The sequence below is a fragment of the Bubalus bubalis genome, chromosome 7 (genome assembly GCF_019923935.1).
Source record: "Bubalus bubalis isolate 160015118507 breed Murrah chromosome 7, NDDB_SH_1, whole genome shotgun sequence".
Taxonomy (NCBI): Eukaryota; Metazoa; Chordata; class Mammalia; order Artiodactyla; family Bovidae; genus Bubalus; species Bubalus bubalis.
The window spans coordinates 110,697,934-110,723,778 of record NC_059163.1 but is presented as its reverse complement, the minus strand read 5'-3'; the positions used below and the strand labels follow the sequence as shown (position 1 = coordinate 110,723,778).

At 39.3% G+C, this 25,845-nt stretch overlaps 1 protein-coding gene across 4 annotated transcripts; it reads left to right on the top strand.

The window, feature by feature from the left end:
* The first annotated feature begins 3 nt into the window (after positions 1–3).
* On the top strand, positions 4–16,686 carry TIGD2 (tigger transposable element derived 2). 4 transcript variants are annotated; one of them, XR_006552546.2, is made up of 5 exons: positions 302–691; positions 873–1,315; positions 12,922–12,997; positions 13,759–13,846; positions 16,214–16,686. XR_006552546.2 is itself a non-coding variant. In XM_044946351.2 (2 exons), exon 2 carries the CDS (start codon positions 1,799–1,801, stop codon positions 3,374–3,376), a length of 1,578 nt encoding a protein of 525 aa, XP_044802286.1. In that variant the 5' UTR covers positions 4–139; positions 873–1,798; the 3' UTR covers positions 3,377–3,719. The 4 variants fall into 4 exon arrangements, 2 of the variants coding, with proteins under 2 accessions (XP_044802286.1, XP_006053711.1); XR_003110707.3 differs by lacking the exon at positions 12,922–12,997 and having other exon boundaries at positions 307–691; XM_044946351.2 differs by lacking the exons at positions 302–691; positions 12,922–12,997; positions 13,759–13,846; positions 16,214–16,686 and adding an exon at positions 4–139 and having other exon boundaries at positions 873–3,719.
* The last annotated feature ends 9,159 nt before the right edge of the window (positions 16,687–25,845 follow it).

Here is a 25,845-nt window from a genome sequence, read left to right as displayed (position 1 = left end):
CCCATTCGCATCGCGCTCAAGGCACCCGAGGCGGCGCAGCTTTCCCGCGAGCCCTCCGAGGGTGCGATTTTTATTCCCCGTAAGAGTGGGGGGAAGCCTCGCCCACAGAGCCGGGACACTGGAAAAGGGCTAAGACAAGGTGAGCTTGCACCGCTCCCTGCTGGCGGGCGAAGCAGTCTGCAGGTTGGGACAGCCCGGCCCTTAGCAGAAGCCACGCGACGCCCTGAGACTCCAAGGAGGTTGGGCCCGCCTCCTCCCACCCGCTCGCCCGAGACCCCGCCCCCGGGCCGCGCGCGCTCGCTCGCGCAGGCCCCGCCCCCCCGCCGACACAACGTTCCTGCGGGGGCGCGCGCGTGCCCCCTAATCCCCCGCCTTCCGGCTCCGGCGGCGACGCTCGCTTCTTGCCGCCGCCGCGCTGCCGGTGTCAGCCTCCCTCGGGAGACTCCATTTGCTCTCAGATTGGTCTGGTCGCCGCGAAGTCAGGCCTCCGCGGCGATGTCCCCGGCCCGTGGACTGGTGTCCCCCGGGCCAAGCGCCCTCTCCCTCGCTGGCTGGCTTCGGTGGTGACATCCTGGTTGCTGGCGACCACGGAGGAATCCGGGCTCCCTCTCCATGAGCAAAGACGTCCCGCGTTTCTGCGGGGAAAGGCCCTCGCTAACACGGCTGCTCTCTGACCTCTTAATTTCGGGAGGTAGGCAATTCAGGTCCCGCTCCTTGACACTGTGTGTGTAATGCCCCAAAGCAGTGTTTGTTGTTTTTAGCCATCACATTCATAAGAGGCGTTAATTTTCTCAACACAGTTGCAGGATAGGTGTGGGTAATGCCACAGACCCTGATATTGAACGAAGAATGTTTTTGGTATTTTCCTTTAGGTTTTCGGAGGCTTGGAGTGCCTATACAGCCCCCGACAGGAACTGCTTCTGTTGGCCCATCGAGGATCATCTTTCACCAGGATTATCGTAACATCTTCACTGAGCCTTCCACCCCATACTCTCTACCATGAGTCCTGATTTCTGCCAATGAAGTTTTTTTTTTTTTTTTTTTATGCTTTCTTTAATCATGTGACACCACTTCTGGTCAGCCTTTTCCCTTTTGAGTTGCCAAACACATTAGGTGGAAGTTTGTGTCGTGTTGAAGTACGGAGTTTCTTGCTTGTCCACTCAGCCTTGTTTGCACTGCTCACTTCTGTTCAGCTTGCCTTCTCCTGCTTGCCTATGATTTCCATAATCACTCTCTTGCGTAACCTGCAGCAGTCCTTGCCCGGGGAGGCAGCATTCCATACAGTGCACTGCCTGACAAGGACAGCAGTCAGGGGGTGAGTTTTCCCATTATAATTTCTTATTAAGTTTGCAAGTCCTGTCTTAAAAACTTTGTTCCCTAGCACATTTCTCTAAATTCGTCCACCAGTGACTTAGTTCCTTTAACATAGAGCCTCACCCATAGAATGGCAAAAACAATTAAGTACACAATAGGACTGTTTTAGAGACCTTGCTAATACAGTATGGGTTATCATCACCATTGAGATTACAGTTCATGAAAAGATCTTAAACTTAGGAGAAGCAAGATAGAAGATAGGATTAATTGGAGCTAGTCTTGGTTGTTTTGAGTTTGTAAATTTTAAAAGAGCAAAGTGAAGAGAGTCACATAGGCTTGGCCTGGAAATTGGCCAACACACTGTCCATCTAGGTCCTAGTGGGGCAGGAAAGGGATCTTAAAACACCATTTTTTAAATCTCATTGTGTCCAAATCTAACGTATTAAAGGTCTTGTTGTAGTAATCCTCTAAAATATTAGATACAATGTTGGGGAAACGAAAGCGTGTGGTGTTGACAATTAAGGACAAGCTTGACATTATTAAGAAATTGGAGGAGGGCATCTCTTTCAAAAAGCTTTCCGTGGTATATGGAATTGGTGAATCCACAGTTCGTGATATTAAAAAGAACAAAGAAAGGATAATAAACTATGCCAACAGTTCAGATCCTACAAGTGGGGTATCCAAACGTAAATCTATGAAGTCGTCCACATATGAAGAACTTGACAGAGTTATGATAGAGTGGTTTAACCAACAGAAAACAGATGGAATTCCAGTGTCGGGAACGATATGTGCAAAACAAGCCAAGTTCTTTTTTGATGCTCTGGGGATGGAAGGTGATTTTAATGCATCCTCTGGCTGGCTGACTCGATTCAAGCAACGCCATGGTATTCCAAAGGCTGCTGGTAAAGGAACAAAATTAAAAGGAGACGAAACTGCTGCCAGTGAGTTTTGTGGTAACTTTCAGGAATTCGTTGAGAGAGAGAATCTACAACCAGAACAAATTTATGGTGCTGATCAAACTGGATTGTTCTGGAAATGTCTACCATCAAGGACATTAGCTCTTGAAACTGAGCAAAGTTCTTCTGGTTATAGATCAAGCAGAGAGAGAATCATTATTATGTGTTGTGCAAATGCCACTGGTTTACACAAACTTAATCTTTGTGTTGTGGGAAAAGCAAAAAAACCTCGTGCATTCAAAGGAGCTGACCTTTCAAACCTTCCTGTCACTTATTTCAGTCAAAAAAGTGCATGGATAGAACATTCTGTTTTCAGACAGTGGTTTGAAAAATACTTTGTGCCACAGGTACAGAAGCATTTGAAATCCAAGGGGCTTCTAGAAAAAGCAGTGCTCCTTTTGGACTTTCCTCCAGCACATCCAAATGAAGAATTGTTGAGTTCAGATGATGGCAGAATAATTGTGAAATATTTACCACCAAATGTCACAAGTCTCATTCAACCTATGAGCCAAGGAGTTCTAGCCACAGTAAAAAGATACTACCGAGCAGGACTTCTCCAGAAATACATGGATGAAGGAATTGACCCCAGAATGTTCTGGAAGAACTTGACAGTGTTAGATGCAATTTATGAAGTATCAAGAGCTTGGAACATGATAAAGTCAAGTACCATAACCAAAGCGTGGAAAAAACTTTTCCCTGGCACTGAAGAGAATTCAGGCATGAACATTGATGAAGGAGCCATTTTAGCAGCTAACTTAGCAACAGTTTTACAGAACACAGAAGACTGTGAACATGTTGACCTTGAGAATATTGATCAGTGGTTTGACTCTCGGAGTAATGATTCAAGCTGTCAGGTCCTAACTGACAGTGAAGGTGTGGAGGACCAGGCCAGGCCTGCTGAGACCAGGCCTTCCAGTAAGACTAGAAAAACAGAACTGAATCCAGAGAAGCATATTAGCCATAAAGCTGCACTTGAATGGACCGAAAATTTACTAGATTATCTAGAACAACAAGATGACATGCTTCTGTCTGATAAACTGGTATTGCGAAGGCTTCGAACCATAATAAGAAGAAAACAGAAGATCCAGAATAACAAAAGTCATTAATAAGGCTCTTAAGAGTTTCAGTGTATTTGCATCTTTGTGACTTTATCTGCAGTGGAACTTAATTTCTTATTTGAAGTGCTGTGGATTTCAAAGCCAAATGCATTTTATAAATGACTTTAGAATTAGATGCCATTTTGGATTACATAAATTACTGCACTTGAATGTTGATTCTAGGAAGTTGACATGTACCTTGTTTGTCTACTGTTCCTAATCTGTATTGTACTAATTTAGATCATAAGGTACCTGAGGCCAGGGTGCCTATGTCTGTTTTGTGCCTGAATGTCATTGTCTAATAGAGGACCACGCACACTATAGGCAATCAATAAATCTTTCTTAAATTGAATTTTTATGACTTTCTCTGAACTTCAGTTTCCAAACTGAAATACGTTGGGGGAAGGGTGGTAAGTTTCCATGTCTATGATTTTTTCTACCTGCTGAAAATTGTAGAACGCAGCAAAGATTATACTTGAAGTACATGTATTTCACTGTGAAAGCAGAGAACTTAAGGAAAATAGTTTAAAGCCTGAAATACGGCATTCTGTACCGACAGTATTTGGACAGCCAGCAGTTCAGATTAGGTCTCTGAGTGTAATGAGGGAAGAAGAAAATCAGGTTAAAACGTCCTCAGGGAAAGGGCTTGCACTTCACTTTTATTTCATGTGACAGTAGGGAGAGTTCCTTCGTAGTTGTGGAAAGAATGCCATCACTCTTCCAGAAAAATAGATTTCATTTTCCAAATCATTGCCTGTTAGAAGAGAGTGAGGGTTAAATTGTATTATCTGTCATTTTGATCCTTTATTAGTAGAGATATGTCAGTAGTTTTTAATAAGCTATTTGATACAACACTTTAAAGCTTCCCAGTACATCATTTGCTTTCATATAGCAAATTTTTCTTTAAGAATTCAATACTGGGAATATAAGCAAACATCGCATTTGTGGGACCATCACATGAACAATGGATTGACATTAAATCAAACCTGAGAAACAGCCTGCACTGCTGAGGGACCATGGGCAAGTTACTTAACCCGTCTGTAAAATAGGAATAGTACCTGCCTGCAGAAGTTTTTGTGAGGAGTACATGAGTTAATAAATGGATTTTAAAGTCATAAAGACTTAGAAAAGGACCTGGCTCAGAATAAGTTCTCTGAGTGTTAGCTACTGTTACTAGCTACTGTTACTGAGTTGCAGGAATAATGAGTTTCAGACATGTGCTCAGCAGATCCCTCATGTAGCTACATTTTAGGGAGGTGAGTTAAAAGAGATGCAGGTGACTAGATTCAGCTGAAATACAATCATAATGTATTTTAGTGAAAACTGGAAGGTTAATCCAATTTAGAAGTCATTTCCTGACCGTCTACTGCTAGGCACAATGGGGTATGCAGGCATATTTAAGACATCTTAGTTTGAATTAGAAAAGGAAATGGGAATGGAATTGTAGTTTCTTTGCTCCAGGCCTGCTAATAACATACATAGTGGCTTTGTTCATAGAATCTGTTACTAATATTGGCCTCATTCACTGAAGTAATAAAATATCTCTAAAGCAGATAAAATAGCAGTTAGCAGAAGACTTAAAATATCAAACTAAACTAACAGATCAGTAGAACATCGAGGCAAAAGAAATGTCACAGGAGACTGTTTACAGTAATTAGGTTCAGCCATATAGGGAGCTTTGTTGTGATTAATTTGAGATTTTTAGAAGCTCTGACGGTCCTTCATGAGGACCGTTAGAGCTCAGAATTCTGCCTTTTGACAAAGCAGAAATTTTAAGTTCGAGAGAGGCCTTTTCAGACAACCTCTAAGAAGATATTTTCTTTGAGAGAATTCATACATTATTATTAATACATATTTCATCTTCTAAAAAGGCCTGAGGAAATGAAACTTTATGCAGATAAGCCCTGAAGCTATTTGGCTTCGTGGGTACAAAGGGATTCTGAAACCTGGAAATGACATGTTTGAATACTGCCTTGCATTTTTCACACACACAGCTTTTTTGCTAACAAAAACTTCTCAAACTTCTTTCAGTCATGACATTGAAATGGTTTAATTCTGTTTTATCATAACAATGATATAAATGGTGCATTCTAATCCCATAATTAATTGTAATTCAAAAAAGTTTTTCCTTTAGCAGGTATTGTTATATTAATTATATTCTCTAGGACAACACATTGTGTTATCTTGGTTAACCCCACGCTCCTAATATGTATCCTAGTTTAAGAAGCCCAGAAATAATGTGCTCTCATTTGACCTTGTGCACTGTAAAGGAAAATATCCAAAAGTTTATTTTTAAATAAATGTATAAATGGAAATTGATAAATTTTCCATTTATAAAAGTGCTTATTTTTTTAGAGGATTTGTAAGACTAACAGAACTCAGACCAAATGGAAAGTGTTTGGCAACTGTGAGTATACTTTTTAAAAAATTGTGTAGTAGGAATATTTACTATTTCATAATTCAATTTCAGAGAATAATATAGGAGTTAACTGGAAACCTTTGAGTGCTCAGTAAATATAATAGAGTTGGCAAGGCCCAGATCACTGCCACAGTCAATTCAAGCAGAATTATAGGATGATAATGGCACTCTTGTTCTGGGATTCTTTTTTGTTCTCAATCTAGCTTCAGACTGAACTCTCTGGTCACTTCATTATTTTTCCCGACTTAGCTAAGATCATGGACTAAGTGGCACAGCAGACATGAAGCAGGGCACAGCTATTTAGGCCACGATCTCAGAGACCCTCGGCCTCCAGTGCTGTGGCCAGAGCCACACAACATACTACAAATCAAAGCTAGGACCTGCATTCCAAATTTAGCCTGCCTTCAGGGGTACTAGGTCCACTTACTAATACTTTCACAAAGTTGACCTTTTCTCATTTAAACATATGCTTTATCTCCATCCTAAGCAAAATCACAGGTCTTATGTGCCAGTTGCAGTTTCTTTCTAGTTCAGATAAATATAAACTTTAAAAAAAATAACCATCTGTAACCCAAAATTATCTTATATATATCATTGGCACACTTTGTGAAGAGCTTCCCTGGTGGCTCAGTGGTAAAGAATCTTCTGTCACTGAAGGAGGCGATGGGTTCCATCCCTGGTCCAGGAAGATCCCCTGGAAAAGGAAATGGCAACCCACTCCAGTATTCTTGCCTGGGAAATCCCATGGACAGAGGAGCCTCGGGTTACAGTCCATGGGGTCGCAAAGAATTAGATATGAGTTAGCGACTGAGCAACAACACTGTGAAACTCTAGCCAAGCAGAATGAGGGTGATTGTTGTTATACAGTAGCTAAGTTGTGTCCGACTCTTTGTGACCCCATGGACTATGTAGCCCACCAGGGTCCTCTGTCCAAATACCAGCTTCTCTGTCTTCTCCTTAGATAACCTTGACAGCTTTTCAGACCTCTCTGAACCCCAAGTTTCTTCATATGTAAAAGGGTTGCGCGCTAAATGGGCACACTCCAAGCATTCATAAACACCACTATTAGGCACCTAGGGCTGTTGATTGACAACCCCTGGTCGCTAGGCTTGGCCTGGAGAATGGTGGCTCTGTGCAGACCTCCAGGAGGCCTGAGCATCCTTGTTGAGGTCTAGGGCACTGCCTTATCGCGGGGAATGTTCACTGGGGTGCCTGCACAAGTGAGAGGGCAGTGCTGAATTCCGCAGACCCTTAAAAATACAGTGTGTGCCATCAGTCACTGTAAGGTCTCATCCAGCAGTCAAAACATGGGGGTGGCGGGGGAGTCCCTGCCTTAGCAGTGGTGTGGGATAACGGGGCTCACAGAGAAATGGGTTCTTCCAAGCAGCTGAAGGCATCTTTGTGAGACAATGAGCTTGTATGCTAAAGGCAGAAATGCAAACTGCTTCTGTAAATGAGGGAAACTGGAGGAGCAGACTGGCACCCGGTCAGGAAGCAGCACTATCAGCACAGGCCCCGCGTAACGATGAGTCCAGGGTCACTGGGCCTGGTTTGCTCAGCAGCATCCCTGGTTTATGTGATTGTCCGGTGTGTTACAACACCCTTTTTACTCTCAAATGCCCCAGCTTAGAAGAGAAATTAGATGATTTCCCTACCAACACCCTGAGAAGGGGTTTTCATCTGCCCCAGGTCACACAGTCACTAGGCGGCCAAGAAGGAAGTAGAAACTGCTTCTCTCAGCTCCAACAGTGTGGCCTAGTGGCCACGGGTAGGGGCTTCCTCCAGACTGCACCTCCGAGGGCTGGATTGCAATCCCAATCCCACTCCATGCTGGAGTCCAGCCCAGCACCTGCTTGCTTGATACAGGTGGTAGGACCCTTACTGAGATTCTGTCTCCTGAAGGACAAGGAATGTTCCCAGTTCATGTCCTGAATGTCTGCTATGTACCAGGCATGTGTGATCCTTAATACCAATTTGGGGATGTATAATACCCCTTTCAGAGGGAGTTCCCAAAGGAAGCTGGCAGAGACCCAGCCAAACACTGCTATCTGAGACAATGACAGGGATCACAGCACTTGCAGGAAGCAGAGGTCCTCTTTACACCTCTCCACCCCCTCGGACATCCAGATTGCAGGAATCTATGAGGCTCTCCACCAAGGTCTTCCTTAAAACCACCTTTAGCTGAGTGTGTGTCATTCCAGAGAATGCATCCACCAGCATCATTCCCCAGGCAGCTGCATATCACTCTAAATCTATCAGGCTCAGAAAAATCCTTCAATGTAGTTCCACGCAACTGACAGGTACAGTCATTATGAAGGCATCTTTTAAATTTTCTTCTGATCAAAAGATCAGATCTGGGGGAAGAAGTAGATCCAACCATGCCTCCCTCCTCTGGTTACCAGGGTGGCCAACATCCTTTCTACATGGAAATCACTGGGGGTAGGGGGCACTGGAGCCTATCCTTGTTCCTGACTCTACTTTTCCTCCTGGTCTAGGTTACCCCAAACTTGTCTGGCTTGTGTACCCATGTCAAGAGAGTACTTGTTTAGTATATTTAGAAAGCCAGAAACAAAAGGTGCTATAAATGCTGAATGAAATGTGTAAGGCATACTGTCTTCCACATTTTTTGGTTAACCTAAAGATGGATATGAACATACTTAGTATAGTTCCTTTATGGAATTCTAGGTGTAATTTATGAATATCCCTAGAACTTCAAATATAGACCTTTGGGTTTTTATATGTCCATAGTGACTCTGTAATGAATGGCTAATATCACTGTAGCTAATTAAATCACTGGGGGATATGATATATTAGACTTACTATACAGATATTAAAGAAATCAGTGAGATTTTGGAACATTTAACTTTTTTCTTAAATTAGAAGAGAAAAAATTGCCTGTAACACTCAGCCTCATTAATGTGTGAAGTAACTATCAAGAGTGCTTTTATTCTCAAGAGAAACCTTAATAGCTGAACTTAAAACCAAATCATGTGTAATTTCTTCTAAGACCAACAGATACCCAATTCTTTCCTACATTTCAGAATATGTTGATCATCTGGAACTTACCAAGAAAACACAATTACCTTTGAACCTAAGAAAAGAAAGCCTAAGGAAAACAGTTCTTTTTTTCAATCCATTGAAGCAATTGATCTTTTTAAAAAAGTCATATAACAGAATAAAATCTTAAAGATACTATTTTTTTCTAAATGAGAAATGCATATAAACTTGCTGTGTTAATTTATTTTGACAAAGAACCCGGATTTTTTAGATTACTTTTTTGGCTTTAAAAATGTAACTTAAAAGATGAATTCAATAGGAGTCTTGATAATCTATGTGATCTAATCCAAACTAACATATTGTAAGCTGTTTCAACGTAATAATCATAACACAAAGCTGACTCACAAAGTTTGGTTGTTTTTTTTTTTAATTATTGTTATTGTTGGACAATCTGTAGGGAACAGTATTTCCATTTTTTGATTTTTGTTTCCCCCAAAATCAGATTTTGGGGGCCATTTGCTAACATTTTAGTGTTTAGGGGCGTTTGTGTCTCCCCTCATTGCATTAATAAGATATTTTACCTTACCATATGAAATACCTAAATTACTTTTCTATAAAAACTAGAGAATGAAGGGTTTTCTCCTGCACTACACAAATATTCAGTACCATACACACCAATTAAATTGGCACAATGTATAATAAAAATGTTTCCACCATGAGAAAAACTACAGTATTTCACTGATTCTAAAGATGAACATTTTAATACCTGCAAAACTGGGATACTTCTTACAATCAATCTTGTCTTAGAGTTAGTTGACAGCATTTGTCTTTCTTAGTGGTATGTAAAATAATTATATCTTTTAGGTTGTATGAAATATAAATTTTTTTGTAAATCTTGCCTTTTTTTTGAAAATAGAACTAGAGGTAATGGTGTACATAAAAACTGCATTTAACAGATATGTTTTTATAAAAGCACAGTTAAAAGTTAGATATTTAAAAGGTAATCTAACTTCAGAATTGTTTTTTCATAATGCTATTGATTGCTCTTGCATAGCCTTGTGTTTCACTAAGTTAGGAGTAAAGATAAGGTAACCTTTTAACTACTGCATGTTTTTTAAATGCATACTACTTTATTTCATTTATTTCATTCAAGTAAATTGTAGAGCTATCAAAATGTAGCCAAATAGCCAAATTTTTACTGGTCAAACTTCTAATGATTTATATGTGAATTAATCATTAAATTATATAAAATTTATTATATATTTTAAAAATAAATTCTATAAAAAGAAATCATTTAAAAATTAATTTATATGTGAATTAATTATGTTAAATTTATACATTATTTAAGAATAACACTGTTTGTTTATATGTTCTATCCATATAACTTAACATAATAGGTTTTTGTTTGTTTTTCTGTAACTAATTCATATTTCCTTAGTTTTAACCTAATATTGTTTTCTATTCCTGGATCTCATCACATTGCATTTAGTTTTCATATCTCGCTAGGCTCCTCTTGGCTGTAACAATTTCTCAGAATGTACTCGTTTTGATGACATTGACAGTTTTGAGGAGTAGTGATCAGGTATGTTGTACGCTGTCCCTATACCCTGTACCTCTTCCATAATTTGTTGTTCTTTGTGCATTCCTTGCCTATTCTAACACAAAGCAGATTGTGAAGGTGTCTGATTAAAAATACATTATAGAGAACTAAAATATGAGAGAAAGATAAATTTTGATGAGGACTGGGAAGGCGTCTTGCCATTGAAGCAGTTAGTTGAGTCTTCAGTGGGATCAGGGGAATAAATATGAGGAATGCAGATTACCTTCTCATAACAAATGAATATGATTCCAGCATGATGTTTATTAAAAGTGTGATTACAGTATTGGAATCAAATTTGGTAGGGGCCTGGAGGGTATTTTCCCCTCCTGACACCAAAATACACAGTGTTTTCTCCAACTGACACTGACTAGATGTCCTGCAGTTCTGACCCTAACTCATGGAGCCAGACCCCACAGGTTTAAGGGCTCAGCTCCACAAGACTGCCCTCACTTATGATGTTAGTGGCAAGTATCAGGACCCCAGGTTACTCTCAATTCTGTCTGACTTGACTACAAAACTGGGGGTTCCCACAACCCCCCAAGTACTATTACACGTTATTATAAAGGATACAAATGAACAGTCAGATGTAGTGACATGTAGGGTAAGGTCCAGAAGGGTCCTAAGAATAGGAGCCTCTGTCCCTGTGGAGGTAGGTGGGCCACCCTCCTGGTACATGGATGTTTCCCAGGTTGAAAACTTCCTGAACCCTGTTGCTTAAGAGCTTTTAATGGAGCTTTAATCCTATAAACAGGCATGGCTGGTTAAATCAATGGCCATTGATGATTAACTTAATCTCCAGTGCCTTCCTTTACCCCAAGGTTGGGAGATGGGTCTGAAAGGCCCAAGCTTCTAATAAAAGCAACCCCCACCCTGAAGCTATCTAGGGGCCCCCGAAGAGTCATCTCTTTAAAATAATTATCACCATTGTTACTCAGGAAATTTAGAAGAATAGAGGAAAAATAGAGAATGAAAAGACACACAAAAGTAGAGAAGCACATGTAAATGTTTGAAGGGGTAAGACTAAAAATAGGGGACTGAAATGCAGGCAGAGATGAGCAGGTCCCATCTTTTGAGGCAGAAGCGTGGAGAAGGAGGAGGCACCCCTCAGAGCCATTGCCATCAGCTTACCTGCAAGTGCTCTTACATGGTGTGTGTATACATGGCAGAGCTGTGGTAAGAAGCAAGACGTTCAAGAACACTACAAGTGTTGTTGGGCTATTGCTTAGGTTTCTACTTCTAGACTTTTCTATTCCAGTTAAGCCAGTTTCTTCTCCTTTTGAGCCCTACCCGACACTCTGAATCTAGATTTGGTTCTAGACTGCCTCCTTAGGTAGCTGATTTCAACTCTCTCCGTCCTTTTTGCTGCTGTTTCTGTAAATGTAACCTTACCCTCTTTTGTGGCTGACAGTTACATCTTCTTTCCTCTTACTGCTCATCACTGGATAATTTGTTTCACTAGTGCTTTTTTTTTTTGTAACACCTCCAATGAAACCTAACAACCTTAAGCTCCAGGACAGCAAGGACTTTGAAAGCCTTGACAATTTTTGTATATCCAGAATACAAAATGGTCCTGGCACGAAAGTGTTCAATAAAGACTGGCTGAAAGAATGAATCAATACCATTCAGAGCACTATATTTATGACTAAGATAAAAGTTCTGTTCTCGAGCATTTCACAATAAAGACATAGGGCAGCATCATCCACTCAAATAACTACAGTAAAGAATTGTTTAATAAAAGCCAGAGAGAGAGGAGAAAAGGTCCCATAAAGTTGGGACCACAAAAGACTTACATCTTCAGTGAAAAGAAATTAGAAATAAACTTGTGGCACAGGGGGCTTCCATTGTGGCTCAACTGGTAAAGAATCCACCTGCAATGCGGGAGACAGGTTCAATCCCTGGGTTGGGAAGATCCCCTGGAGAAGGGAAAGGCAACCCAGTATTCTGACCTAGAGAATTTCATGGACTGTATAGACAAAGAGTCGGACATGACCGAGCGACTTTCACTTTTCACTTTGTGGCACAGGAGGAGCAACAAGAAAACTCTCCTGTATTGACCCTGTTACTGGGTGAGAGGAACAGAAATATCTTTCCTGAGAATCTGTAAACGTGAGCCTGACTTTGTGTAGGTTTCCAATATGAATTTACTCTGTCTATCCAGACTATCCAGCTGACAATTTAATTTAGGTAGTGTGGGTTGCAGAACGTTGATAGGAATGAACATAAATCCCCTCTGAAAGGATACAACTTTGACACCATCCTCAAAAAATTTCCACGGATAAAGTTCCAAAGAACAAGATCTCACAAGGCACTTTAGTTAAGAGCCAGCAAAAACAACCAAGGGCAGCAGCAGACTCACTGAGACTCTACTTACGGGAATCACTATAGAATGCAAACATAGCAAACTTTAGCTTATACAAAGAGAGTTATGTATCTCTTTAAACTATGAGCAAGAAATAGACTTAAAGATCAAGCAGATTTGGAAAGGAACTACAGAGAACTTTGAAAACTAAAATATAGTTATCAATATAATATTTACAGGTAAGTCATGATGACCCTTAGCAGAGCAGGATCATTGAGGGATGGAGGCAGAATCCAGTAACAGTCAATTGAAGAGGTAACGACAGTAAATGTGTTATGTGGGGCTTCCAGGTGGCTCAGTGGTAAAGAATCCACTTGCCAACCACTGCCGGAGATGGAGGAGAAGAGAGTTCAATCCCTGGGTCAGGAAGATACACTAGTGAATAAAATGGCAACCCACTGCAGTATTATTGCCTGGAGAATCCCATAGACAGAGGAGCCTGGTGGGCTACCATCCATGGGGTGGTAATGTTGGAAATGACTGAGCAAACATACACACGTGATTTTCTGTGTGTGTGTGATATTTTACAATTTAAAAATATTAAATAGATGATGAGAGAAGAAAAATTAGAGTGGTTAAGTACAAACTAATTCTAGTATCTTTCAGTGGTGGCAGAACACTGATGGTGATGAGGAGGGGAATCTCTTCCTCCATCAGCATATCTCAGTACTCCCAGATACCAAGTCTATTTCCTTAACTAAAGGAAAATGGGAGTTGGTCAAAAGGGAGGAAGAGCGAAAAGATGAGGGAAAGGAGGGAAAGAATAGGAATGAAAATAAAGGGGAATTGAGGGGTATAAGCAGGAAGGCGAGACCCATGTGGCCACACTGAGTGAGCCCCTTGGCCCTGTGCTGGACTTCGTGACAAGGTCTCCAAAGTTGTGGAAGACAAATGAGGAACATGTGAAGCACATTCTAAAGCAACTGCCTTGAAAATTAACATTAAGACAGTTTTTTCCACTGTAAATCATAAATTTCACTTACAAATGTTAATGCTAATCTAAATTTCCTTTTCAGCTTACTATGCTGGATTTGAACCTAACTGAAAGCAACAACCTCCACTCTGCAAACCTTGAAACATCCCTACCTCTTAAAAATAAAAAGGGTAAAGTAGGACATTCAGTTGTCAACATAAATTACTTTTCCTTTTTTTTTTTTTTTTTTTGGTTTTAAAACACCACAGCTTGTGCCTCTCAGAGGCAGGCCTAGGGTGAGGGGAAAGAGAGGAAGCCCACTGTTAGAGTTCATAGATCTATAGAAACAATTCATATTCTTGATTTTGTAGGTCAAAGGATTAAACATTTATTCTCTCCAACTACTTTGAATGTGATTTAAAGTCAGGTAATATTGAAACAGGGCTTCCCAGGTGGCTCAGCGGTAAAGAATATGCAGAAGACACAAGTTTGATCCCTGGGTCGGGAAGACCCCCTGGAGAAGGAAATGGCAACCCACTCCAGTATTCTTGCTTGGAAAATCCCATGGACAGAGGAGCCTGGCAGGCTACAATCCATGGTGTTGCACAGAGTTGGACATGACTAAACAACAATATTGAAAAGCACAACAATTTTTAGACAAATCAAACAGATATGTCCATTTCTGTTCTTTATAAAACAGCAAGTCAAAGAATTTTTCAAATAAAAAGATAACAATATAACTATAATTAGAAGCAATATTTCTCAATTTGGATGATCATTCTTCCACTTTATTTTACAAAGTACTTTAGAATGACCTTCACATTTTCTCCATATTGTGCTTCTGCCTGAAAAGTAGCCTGACTTGCATTGTTAAATTCATTATGACTCTTCATAATGCAAGTGTCATAATTCGACCCATATTGGTTTAAAAGGAGGAATGCAATAGGTTATTAGGTACTAGATTTGAAAGTCCAGGGGGGAGCTTGGCTTTAGATGTGGCTTGATTAAGGACTCTACCCATGTTCATAGTGTCCGTCTTTGTGATCAGCATCCTGTAAGTCAGCTTCACCCCCGTTTCTGTGATAGCTTCTCTCATCACAGAAACATGTTGTTGAGCTCCAAGATCCATGCTCTCATAGCATCAAATCCACCTCCAGCAAATGTCTCCACATCCCTAATTGTCTCTGATAGCTTATGTGTGTGCCTAAGCCTGAACTGTGGCCAGCACAAGGGTCCCACTGCCTGGCTTAACCCAATCAGTGCCCACTCTCTCAAGCTTAGGGCAGGGACTGTCCCTTCTAAACAGCATTGCAAAGTGTGGAAGAGAGAAGATTTTCAAATAAAACTGGGATGACAATTAACTTGATATTTTAGGAGGAGGAATGGATGCTAAAGTTTGCTCTGAAAAAAATACTGAAAAAGTAAACTTTGATATTTTCTCTCATTTTGAGATTTTCCACATTCACACCCTTCCCCTCCATGTTCAGTTATTACTTTACTCTTGCATAGCAAGACCCTTGCTTTCTGAAGCAAGGCTCATTGTTCATATATATTTGGCGTCAACCTACAATGGCAAATATATTGTCAGTCAGTAAAAAATAAACACCAAGGACTGGGTTCTCACTTTCACATATCAGTTTGTATTGACCCTGAAATTTTAGAAGAAGAAAGTATTTCTTAAATGTAAAGTCTATATAGAATAATGCTGACTGAAGTAAAATGTTACTCAATATAAAGTGTTAGAGAACAAAAGAGCTTTAATTATTTATCAGTTATAAATTTGGATGATCTTTTCATGCTCATTCCTATCCACCAAAATAGAAAATAGAAATGTGAAATCTAATGTCACCAACAAGAATTTTATTTTTATATAAACCAGTTTAAATGAATAAGTATCCAAGCATATTTTACTTGTATATTTTGATCAAGACATATTTTCCTTTTTTTTTTTTTTTGCCATTTTCCTATAATTTATTTATTCAGCACATAAATCAAGTACTTCCTAAATTCCAGGTACTCTTTTAGGAATTGGGAATACAAGATTAAATGCTTTGTTATATCACTCACAGTGGAATCCCAGTCATATACCCACAATAAAAGTCATTTTGTTTTGATGGATTATAAGGAAAGAGGAGTCATATATATGAAAATGAACATAAAATTATTATCATTTCCAGTATAGCAAGGGTAATATTCTGGCTTCCAGGAGAAGGAACTAATTTTATTTAGACACATAAAATCTCAATCTGAAAGGAAAATTTTTCTGTTTGGGACTAGAATGGTGTTCAAAGTTTTCTCCATCACCATTCTCTATTCCTAGTGGAGCTGCTCAAACCATTAGTTGATAAAGAGGATATGGAACATCTATACAGGGTTTTCCTGAAATGTGGGACAGGTTTGTTTAAAGAAAAAAAATTCTAACTTTGCTATTACTTATTGTTTAAGTTTAACTGTTAAAAATTAAAATTCACATATGTGAGACCATCTTACATTAATAAAAAAGAGAAGGCAAATATATAGCTCTTTTGACTAATATATTTTTTCTCTTGGATATTTAGGTTATAAAACCAGGGCCTGGGAAAACGAGATTTTCGTGAAATTCCTACAAAAAGATGTCGAGAAGCCTTGTTGTTTCAGATGCAGCAAAACAACATCTGATTTGCAAGTGGCAACTTTGGGTTTTCTTCCAGTTGGCCAAAATCCTAAACTTGGTTTTCACAATGTTCTGTTGCCTTGTTATCCCTGTGTTGTAGAGAAGCAGAATAATAGTGAGGTGGTGAAGAAAATGACTATGGGTCCCGCCTGCCTGGTGGAAATTCTTACTCTGCTGTATGCTGGCTGTGTGATTGTATTCTCCATTTCTGTTTTCTCATTTTATAGATGAGGAAACAGATCTTATTTGGGGACTAGATCTACCTTAGGATGCTGTGAGGATTAGCTGAATAAACATGTATAAAGTGCTTAGAACAATTCCTGGCACACAGAAGATGGTATGTATTTGGTTAAATAAACACACTCACATATACAGTAATTTCTCACATTTTGTGTAATCAAACTGGGATTATGACTTTACAATACCCTTATATAACTATAAAGAAACATTTTCTTACTTGACTTAGCTTATTCACCGAGGACTGTCAAAGCATAAGACTGGATATCTAACATACAAATGAATTTTCCAACTCTTCCACTTAAGATCTCTTATCAGAACCATTAAATGTTCTTATATTTAATGGTCATTGTTCTTCAGTCACTAAGTCGTGTCCCACTTTTTGCAACCTTATGGACTGCAGCACACCAGGCTCCTCTCTCCTCCACTATCTCCCAGAGTTTGGTCAAATTCATGTCTGTATTATATTTAATAGGTGGTAAATAATGTCATCTTTGTGTGCGTTTCTCAACAAATCCATAATAGGTATAAAAATCCACAAGGTAAAAACCAAAGAGGTGTAAAAAGGTCTCACTTCTAGTTACAGCTCCTAGTGGTGTTCATTGTTAATTTCTGAACACACATTGGCAGTGGAAGTATAAAGATCAGAAGTTCTTCCACTAGGCTTCAAGAAGAGCTGCTGCATACTTAGGGAATTACAAGTGAAAGTAAAAGGATTTCATGAGACATCTGGGAGTCTTATTATTCATCATTTCCTCCTAATACATGAGCTTTTGATATATGCAGTATTTCTTAACCAGGGCAGGACTGTTTTAGGAGAAGCACTTAAGAATGTGCAGATACTATAATGGAGTTGGAAATAATGGAGTAGGAAATGGCAACCCACTCCAGTATTCTTGCCTGGAGAATCCCATGGACAGAGGACAGAGGAGCCTGGCAGGCTACTGTCCATGGGGCCTCAAAGAGTCAGATATGACTGAAGCAACTTAGCACAGCACAGGTACTATAAACTTGACATAGTGTTATCTATCAATTACATCTCTGTAAAGCTGGGGGGCTGTGGAGGTGCTACTAGCATTTAATGGGCTTGGCATTGGATGCTAGATAGATCGCAGAGAGTGAGAGAGCCCTGCAGATTACAAACTGAAATGCTCAACATGCCAGTAGTACCTGATCTTCCTGCATTCATGCTCACAAAGAAGGTGGTAAGAGAAACAACTCTGGCCTCTAAATAGGAGACATACACCATAGACCTGCTTTAACCCACAACGAGGTACATGACCTTGTGAAAGTCCTGGAATCACTCTGAATTTCATCCTCTTGTAAGTATAATAATAGAAGTCACCACTATTTCTTTATAAGTCTAAAGATGATTACTTTGTCTTGTTTAGCAATAACTTTACATTTTAATAATATCCTCTCCCAGTAACAGAGTGACATGATGTAAACTCATCTGAAGCCACACTGTATGCAAATATTGCCCTTTAAATATTCCAAGAAGTCTTTAACAAAAATATTTAGTTTTCACTGGAGTAAAAAAGTTTGACAAATTTGAATTCAATATTTAATGTGAAAATATAACTATTCTCTAATTTGACAGATCTTATATTTCAATCTGTTCCTATGCAAGATCAAAACAGAAAGCTGGTTCCAAAAATAGTTTTAAATTAATATTATATTTTTCCTTTTCATAAATAAATATTAAATAATGCACATTATAAGAAAAGGCCTATTTAACAAGCAAAGTTAATAATCTCCTTTATAAAGAAAATTATTCACCAAATTCTGAACATATTTCAGTTCAGTTCAGTCACTCAGTCATGTCCGACTCTTTGCAACCCCATGAATTGCAGCATGCCAGGCCTCCCTGTCCATCACCAATTCCCGGAGTTCACTCAGACTCACATCCATCGAGTTGGTGATGCCATCCAGCCATCTCATCCTCTGTCGTCCCCTTCTCCTCCTGCCCCCAATCCCTCCCAGCATCAGAGTCTTTTCCAATGAGTCAACTCTTCGCATGAGGTGGCCAAAGTACTGGAGCTTCAGCTTAACATCATTCTTTCCAAAGAAATCCCAGGGCTGATCTCCTTCAGAATGGACTGGCTGGATCTCCTTGCAGTCCAAGGGACTCTCAAGAGTCTTCTCCAACACCACAGTTCAAAAGCATCAATTCTTCGGCGCTCAGCTTTCTTCACAGTCCAACTCTCACATCCATACATGACCACTGGAAAAACCATAGCCTTGACTAGACGGACCTTTGTTGGCAAAGTAATGTCTCTGCTTTTCAATATGCTATCTAGGTTGGTCATAACTTCCCTTCCATATTTAGAGTTGATCAATTTTAATTTTGTATCTTCAACATAATAATAACTATAACTCACCCAAAGTTATTATGTTAAATCTGAAACTTCTAATAAAGGGTTACCTGATGTATAACCTTTAAATACATTTACATTGTGACCGCTCAAAGTTCTTATTATATAACTACATATTTTTATTGTGTAACTAGGTTAATTCTAATTCTATATAAAGTGAACATTCGTTAAAAATTGATGTTAGGTGATAAGAAAGAAATCTAATGCAATATACTCTGCTTTTGCTTTGGTAAAGCCCAAGGATGAAAGGACACCAAAAAAGATGTCCTTTTCATCATAGGGCACTGGCATGCAAAAGTAGGAAGTCAAAAGATACTTGGAATTAACAGGCAAGTTTGGCCTTAGAATATACAATGAAGCAGGGCAAAGGCTAACAGAGTTTTGCCAAGAGAATGCACTGGTCATAGCAAACACCCTCTTCCAACAACACAAGAGACGACTCTACATCTGGACATTACCAGATGGTTAATACCGAAATCAGATTGGAAGAAAGTAGGGAAAACCACTGGACCATTCAGGTATGACTAAATCAAATCCCTTATGATTATACAGAGGAATGATTATACAGAGGAAGTGACAAATAGACTGAAGAGATGAGATTCAATAGAGTGCCTGAAGAACGATGGACATAGGTTCGTAACATTGATCACGGAAGCAGTGATCAATACCATCCTCAAGAAGAAGAAAGGCAAAAAGGCTGTCTGAGGAGGCCTTAAAATAGCTGAGAAAAGAGAAGTGAAAAGCAAAGGAGAAAAGGAAAGATATCCCTATCTGAATGCAGAGTTCCAAAGAATAGCAAGGAGAGATAAGAAAGCCTTCCTAAGTGAACAATCCAAAGAAATATAGGAAAACAATAGAATAGGAAAGACTAAAGATCTCTTCAAGAAAATTAGAGATACCAAGGGAACATTTCATGCAAACATGGGCACAATAAAGGACAAAATGGTATTGACCTAACAGAAGAAGAAGACATTAAGAAGAGGAGGCAAGAATACACAGAAGATCCATACAAAAAAATCTTAATCACCCAGTTAACCCAGTGATGGTGTGAACACTCACCTAGAGCCATACTTCTTGGAGTGCAAAGTCAAGTGGGCCTTAGGAAGCATCACTACGAACAAAGCTAGTGGATGTGCTGGAATTCCAGCTGAGATATTTAAAATCCTAAAAGATGATGCCATGAAAGTGCTACACTCAGTATGCCAGCAAATATGAAGTACTCAGCAGTGGCCACAGGATGGAAAAAGTCAGTTTTCATTGCAGTCCCAAAGAAGGGCAATGCCAACAACGTTCAAATTACTGCATAATTGCACTTATCTCACACACTGGCAAAGTAATGCTCAAAACTCTCCAAGCCAGGCTTCAACAGTATATGATCCAAGAACTTCCAGATGTTCAATCTGGATTTAGAAAAGGCAGAGGAACCAGAGATCAAATTGCCAACATCTGTTGGATCATAGAAAAAGCAAAATAGTTCCAAAAAAACATTCATTTCTGCTTCATTGGTTATGCTAAAACCTTTGACAGTGCAGATCACAACAAACTGTGGAAAATTCTTCAAGAAATGGGAATACTAGATCACCTTATCTGCCTCCTAAGAAACCTGTATGCAGGTCAAGAAGCAACAGTTAGAACCACATATGGAACAACAGACTGGTTCCAAACTGGGAAAGGAGTACATCAAGGCTGTATATTGTTACCCTGCTTATTTAACTTACATGCAGAGTATATCATGCAAAATGCTTGGCTGGATGAAGCACAAGCTGGAATCAAGATTGCTGGGAGAAATATCAATAACCTCAGATATGCAGATGATACCACCCTTATGGCAGAAAGCAAAGAGGAACTAAAGAGCCTCTTGATGAAGGTGAAATAGGAGAATGAAAAAGTTGGCTTAAAACTCAACATTCAAAAAACTAAGATCATGGCATCCAGTCCCACCACTTCATGGCAAACAGACAGGGAAACAATGGAAACAATGATAGACTTTTTTTCTTGGGCTCCAAATCACTGCAGATATTGAATGCAGCCACAAAATTAAAAGATGCTTGCTCCTTGGAAGAAAAGCCATGACCAACCTAGACAGAATATTAAAAAGCAGAGACATTTCTATGCTGACAAAGGTTCATCTAGTCAAAGCTATGGTTTTTCCAGTAATCATGTATGGATGTGAGAGTTGGATTATATAGAAAACTGAACATTGAAGAATTGATGCTTTTGAACTGTGGTGTTGAAGTCCCTTGGACTGCAAGAAGATCAAACGAGTCAATCTGAAAGGAAATCAGTCCTGAATATTCATTGGAAGGACTGATGCTGAAGCCGAAACTCCAATACTTTGGCCACCTGATGCAAAGAGCTGACTCATTAGAAAAGACCCTGATGCTGGGAAAGATTGAAGGCAGAAGGAGAAGGCGATGACAGAGGACAAGATGGTTGGATGGCATCAGTGACTCAGTGGCCAGGAGTTTGAGCAAGCTCCAGGAGATGGTAAAGGACAGGGAAGCCTGGTGTACTGCAGTCCATGGGGTCGCAAAGAGTCAGTCATGACTGAGCAACTGAACAACAACAAAGGATGAAAAGGTTTCCACTTAATATTTTTCCTCTTAAAGGAAATTGGTTGTTGATATTATGCAAGCTTCTGTGTGAAAATGGGCTTAGTAAACTCTTCTGAGACCAGTTCCTTGAGAAAATATTTTTCCCACTTTTAGTTGAGAGGTGCCTTAAGTGCCCTGCACACAGACACTCAATCCATTCTAACATATTCACTAATCTGTCCTGGCTTTGCAGTTTCATTTTGTGACCCAGAATAAACCCTATAAAAGCTATTGCTGTGCCATGCAGTGCTTGGTCGCTCAGTTGTGTCTGACTCTGAGACTGCATGGACTGTAGCCCACCAGGCTCCTCTGTCCATGGGATTCTCCAGCAAGAATACTGGAATGGGTTGCCATGCCCTCCTCCAGGGGATCTTCCCAACCCAGGGATCTAACATAGGTCTCCCGCGTTGCAAAAAAAGCCATTTCTGAAGGATAATTGGCCAATTCTGATCCAAAATAAATTTTTTCAAAAATTCTCTAAATTTTTGAGTTCCTGATTGGACCTACTACAACAACTAAGTGTTTGTGGCAAATTAATCAAAATAACTAAAGTCATTTCTTCATCATGTAGTGATCTTTTTACTCCATGGTACTATTAAGCATGCACTTTCCATAAGAGAGAGAAAAGAATTCATGAAAGAGTTTTTCATTTGTTTTGCTTACTTTGTAGGAAAATAAATTACTTTTTATTGGAATAAAGTGTCTCTTCTTCACAAATCTTTTAAAACTCTAACTTCTAATAATTGTTTATGTCTCGATCAATAGTTATTTCTAACAATTGATACTATCAGTCATATCCTTCACTGGAAAGACTAAATTTTTTTTTAATCTTCTCTCAAGAAATATAAAAAACATACCATGCTTCCACTTCAGGGGAACTCAGATCCCACATGCTTTGTAGCAAGGCCCAAAAAAAGAAAAAATTAAAAAAGAAAAACAGAGTCTAGTAGTCATACCTACCTCAGCTTTTAAAGTACCTTTTATATGGCAGATATGAACATGTGGCTATTCATTTACATCATGAACTTAATTTACTTTGAAAAGTTAAAAATTATATAAAATTTAAATGATTGATTTTTCCCATTATAAAATGATTGTGTGCTTATTATAAAATTTTGGATAATAATGAAGGTAAAATTAAGAAAAGTATGTAAAGAAAACCATAGTTAACATTTTTATATATATATATACATTTAATACTTATAAAATTTTATTCATGAAATGAATTAAATTAATATATACTGATGCAAAGGAAAAATGGGCATAGTTTTAAAGTCAAAGAATACTATAAGATTAGTAACAGCAAATCCCTTTCCTATCCCTAGGTCTCTATCCCCAGACCTGACAATTATTTTCAATACTTTTTATGTGGTTTCATATATTGTCTCCACATTCAAAGATATCCACAACCTAATTCCTGGAACTTGTGAACATGTGACCTTACATGGTAAAAGGGACTTGCAGATTCTAAGGTTAGGTTCCTCAGATGGGAAGACTGTCCTGGGCTACCTGAATGGGTCTAGTGATATAATCACAAGGGGCCGTATAAAAGGTAGGTAGGGGGATCAGAGTCAGTAGTAGGAAATGCAATGACAGAAGCAAGAGGTTGGAGTGATTCAAGGAAGGGGTCATGACAAAGAATGTAGTGTTTTTTACATGGTGAAAAAGGCAAGGAAATGGATTCTCTCCACAGAGCCTCCCGGAAGATCCAGCCCCTCTGACACCTTGACTTGAGCCCAATGAGACTGATTTTGGACTTCTGACCTCCAGAACTATGAGCTCATATATTTGTGTTGTTTTAAACCACTTTGCCTTTGACTGTATGGATCACCATAAACTGTGGAAAATTCTGAAAGAGGTGGGAATACCAGACCACCTGACCTGCCTCTTGAGAAACCTATATGCAGGTCAGGAAGCAACAGTTAGAACTGGACATGGAACAACAGACTGGTTCCAAATAGGAAAAGGAGTACATCAAGGCTGTATATTGTCACCCTGCTTATTTAATTTATATGCAGAGTACATCATGAGAAACGCTGGGCTGGAAGAAGCTCAAGCTGGAATCAAGATTGCTGGGAGAAATATTAATAACCTCAGATATGCAGATGACACCACCCTTATGGCAGAAAGTGAAGAACTAAAGAGCCTCTTGATGAAAGTGAAAGAGGAGAGTGAAAAAGTTGGCGTAAAGCTCAACATTCAGAAAACTAAGATCATAGCATCCGGTTCCATCACTTCATGGCAAATAGATGGGGAAACAGTAGCTGACTTTATTTTTCTGGGCTCCAAAATTACTGCAGATGGTGATTGCAGCCATGAAATTAAAAGATGCTTACTCCTTGGAAGGACAGCATATTATGTAAGAGTTGGACTGTGAAGAAAGCTGAGCACTGAAGAATTGATGCTTTTGAACTCTGGTGTTGAAGAAGACTCTTGAAAGTCACTTGGACTGCAAAGAGATCCAACCAGTCCATTCTAAAGGAGATCAGTCCTGGGTGTTCACTGGAAGGACTAATGCTAAAGCTGAAACTCCAATACTTTGACCATCTCATGCGAAGAGTTGAGTCATCGGAAAAGACTCTGATGCTGGGAGGGATTGCAGGCAGGAGGAGAAGGGGACGACAGAGGATGAGATGGCTGGATGGCATCACCAACTCAATGGACATGAGTTTGGGTGAACTCCGGGAGTTGGTGATGGACAGGGAGGCCTGGCGTGCTGCAATTCATGGGGTTGCAAAGAGTCAGACAGGACAGAGCTACTGAACTGAACTGAACTGAAGACAGCATATTAAAAAGCAGAGACATTACTTTGTCAACAAAGGTCCATCTAGTCAAGGCTATGGTTTTTCCAGTGGTCATGTATGGATGTGAGAGTTGGACTGTGAAGAAAGCTGAGCGCCTAAGAATTGATGCTTTTGAACTGTGGTGTTGGAGAAGACTCTTGAGAGTCCCTTGGACTGCAAGCAGATCTAACCAGTCCATCCTAAAGGACATCAGTCCTGGGTGTTCATTGGAAGAACTGATGTTGAAGCTGAATGAAACTCCAATACTTTGGCCACCTGATGCGAAGATCTGACTCATTTGAAAAGACCCTGATGCTGAGAAAGATCGAGGGCAGGAGAAGTGCATGACAGAGGATGAGATGGTTGGATGGCATCACCGATTCAATGGACATGGGTTAGGGTGGACTCCAGGATGGACAGAGAGACCTGGCGTGCTGCGGTTCATGGGGTCACAAAGAGTCAAACACGACTGAGCGACTAAACTGAACTGAAACCACTAAGGGTGTGATAATTTGTCATAGCAGCAATAGGAAACTAATACATCCTGTTATTTTTTTTTAATAGAACTTTTTAATTTTTTTAATGTGTTGAGTATCCTCTCATCTCTCTGAAGATTTTTTTAAATATAAATTAACTTACCTATTATTCTGCACATTGTCTCTGATTTTAGGGGGTTCTCTTTTCTGGTTTGTTTTCCTGATTTTATTGTTCTATTATCTTTGGCTAGCCATTTATATTTAAGAGTGAAATCCTAAAAATCTGTGAGGAAGCATTATCTAAGTGAGTAGGTTTGTCCCTAGGAGAACTTGACTTGTTTAGGGTAGAGAAAGTGAAAGTTAGTCACTCAGTCATATCCAACTCTTTGTGATCCCATGGACTGTAGCCCACCAGGGTCCTCTGTCCATAGAATTCTTAGGGCAAAAAGCTGTTTCACTGAAAGCTCCCTATTTCTGTTCCTGTTTTTGTGGGTTAAAATGATAATTTTATATTTAATAAAATAAAATTTTATTTTTTTAATAAAATGAAATTTTTATTTTATTTAAGTTTATTTTATTTTAATAAAATAAAATTTTTATTTTTTAAATAAAATTACATTTTATTTAATTTAAGTTTATTTTAATTCTTGAGCACTTTTGTGGTCAAGAATTCAGGATAAGCTCAGTTGGGCAGTTTTCAAATGGGGTATTGCATGCATTTGCAGTTAGATATCAGTTGGAATTATGGTTATCATGTGGCTCATTTGGGCTGGAGTCTGAAACAGTTCACTCCCTTGGCTGACAGTTAATGTTGCCCCTTGGCTAGGTGCTCAGATGGTCTCTCAAATGGATCGCCTGCATGGGACGTTGAGAACATAGTCTCAGGTGGAAAAAGCATCCTAGAGAATGAGATAAAATCCATTTGGTCATTATGTATTATCCTTTATATATTTTGTATTCGGTTTGCTAAAAGTTTGTTTAGAATTTCTGCACCTGTGTTCAAGAGGACCATTAGGCCATAGTTTTGTTTTCTTCTAATGTCTTCGTCTAGTTTTTATCTCAGATCAATGCT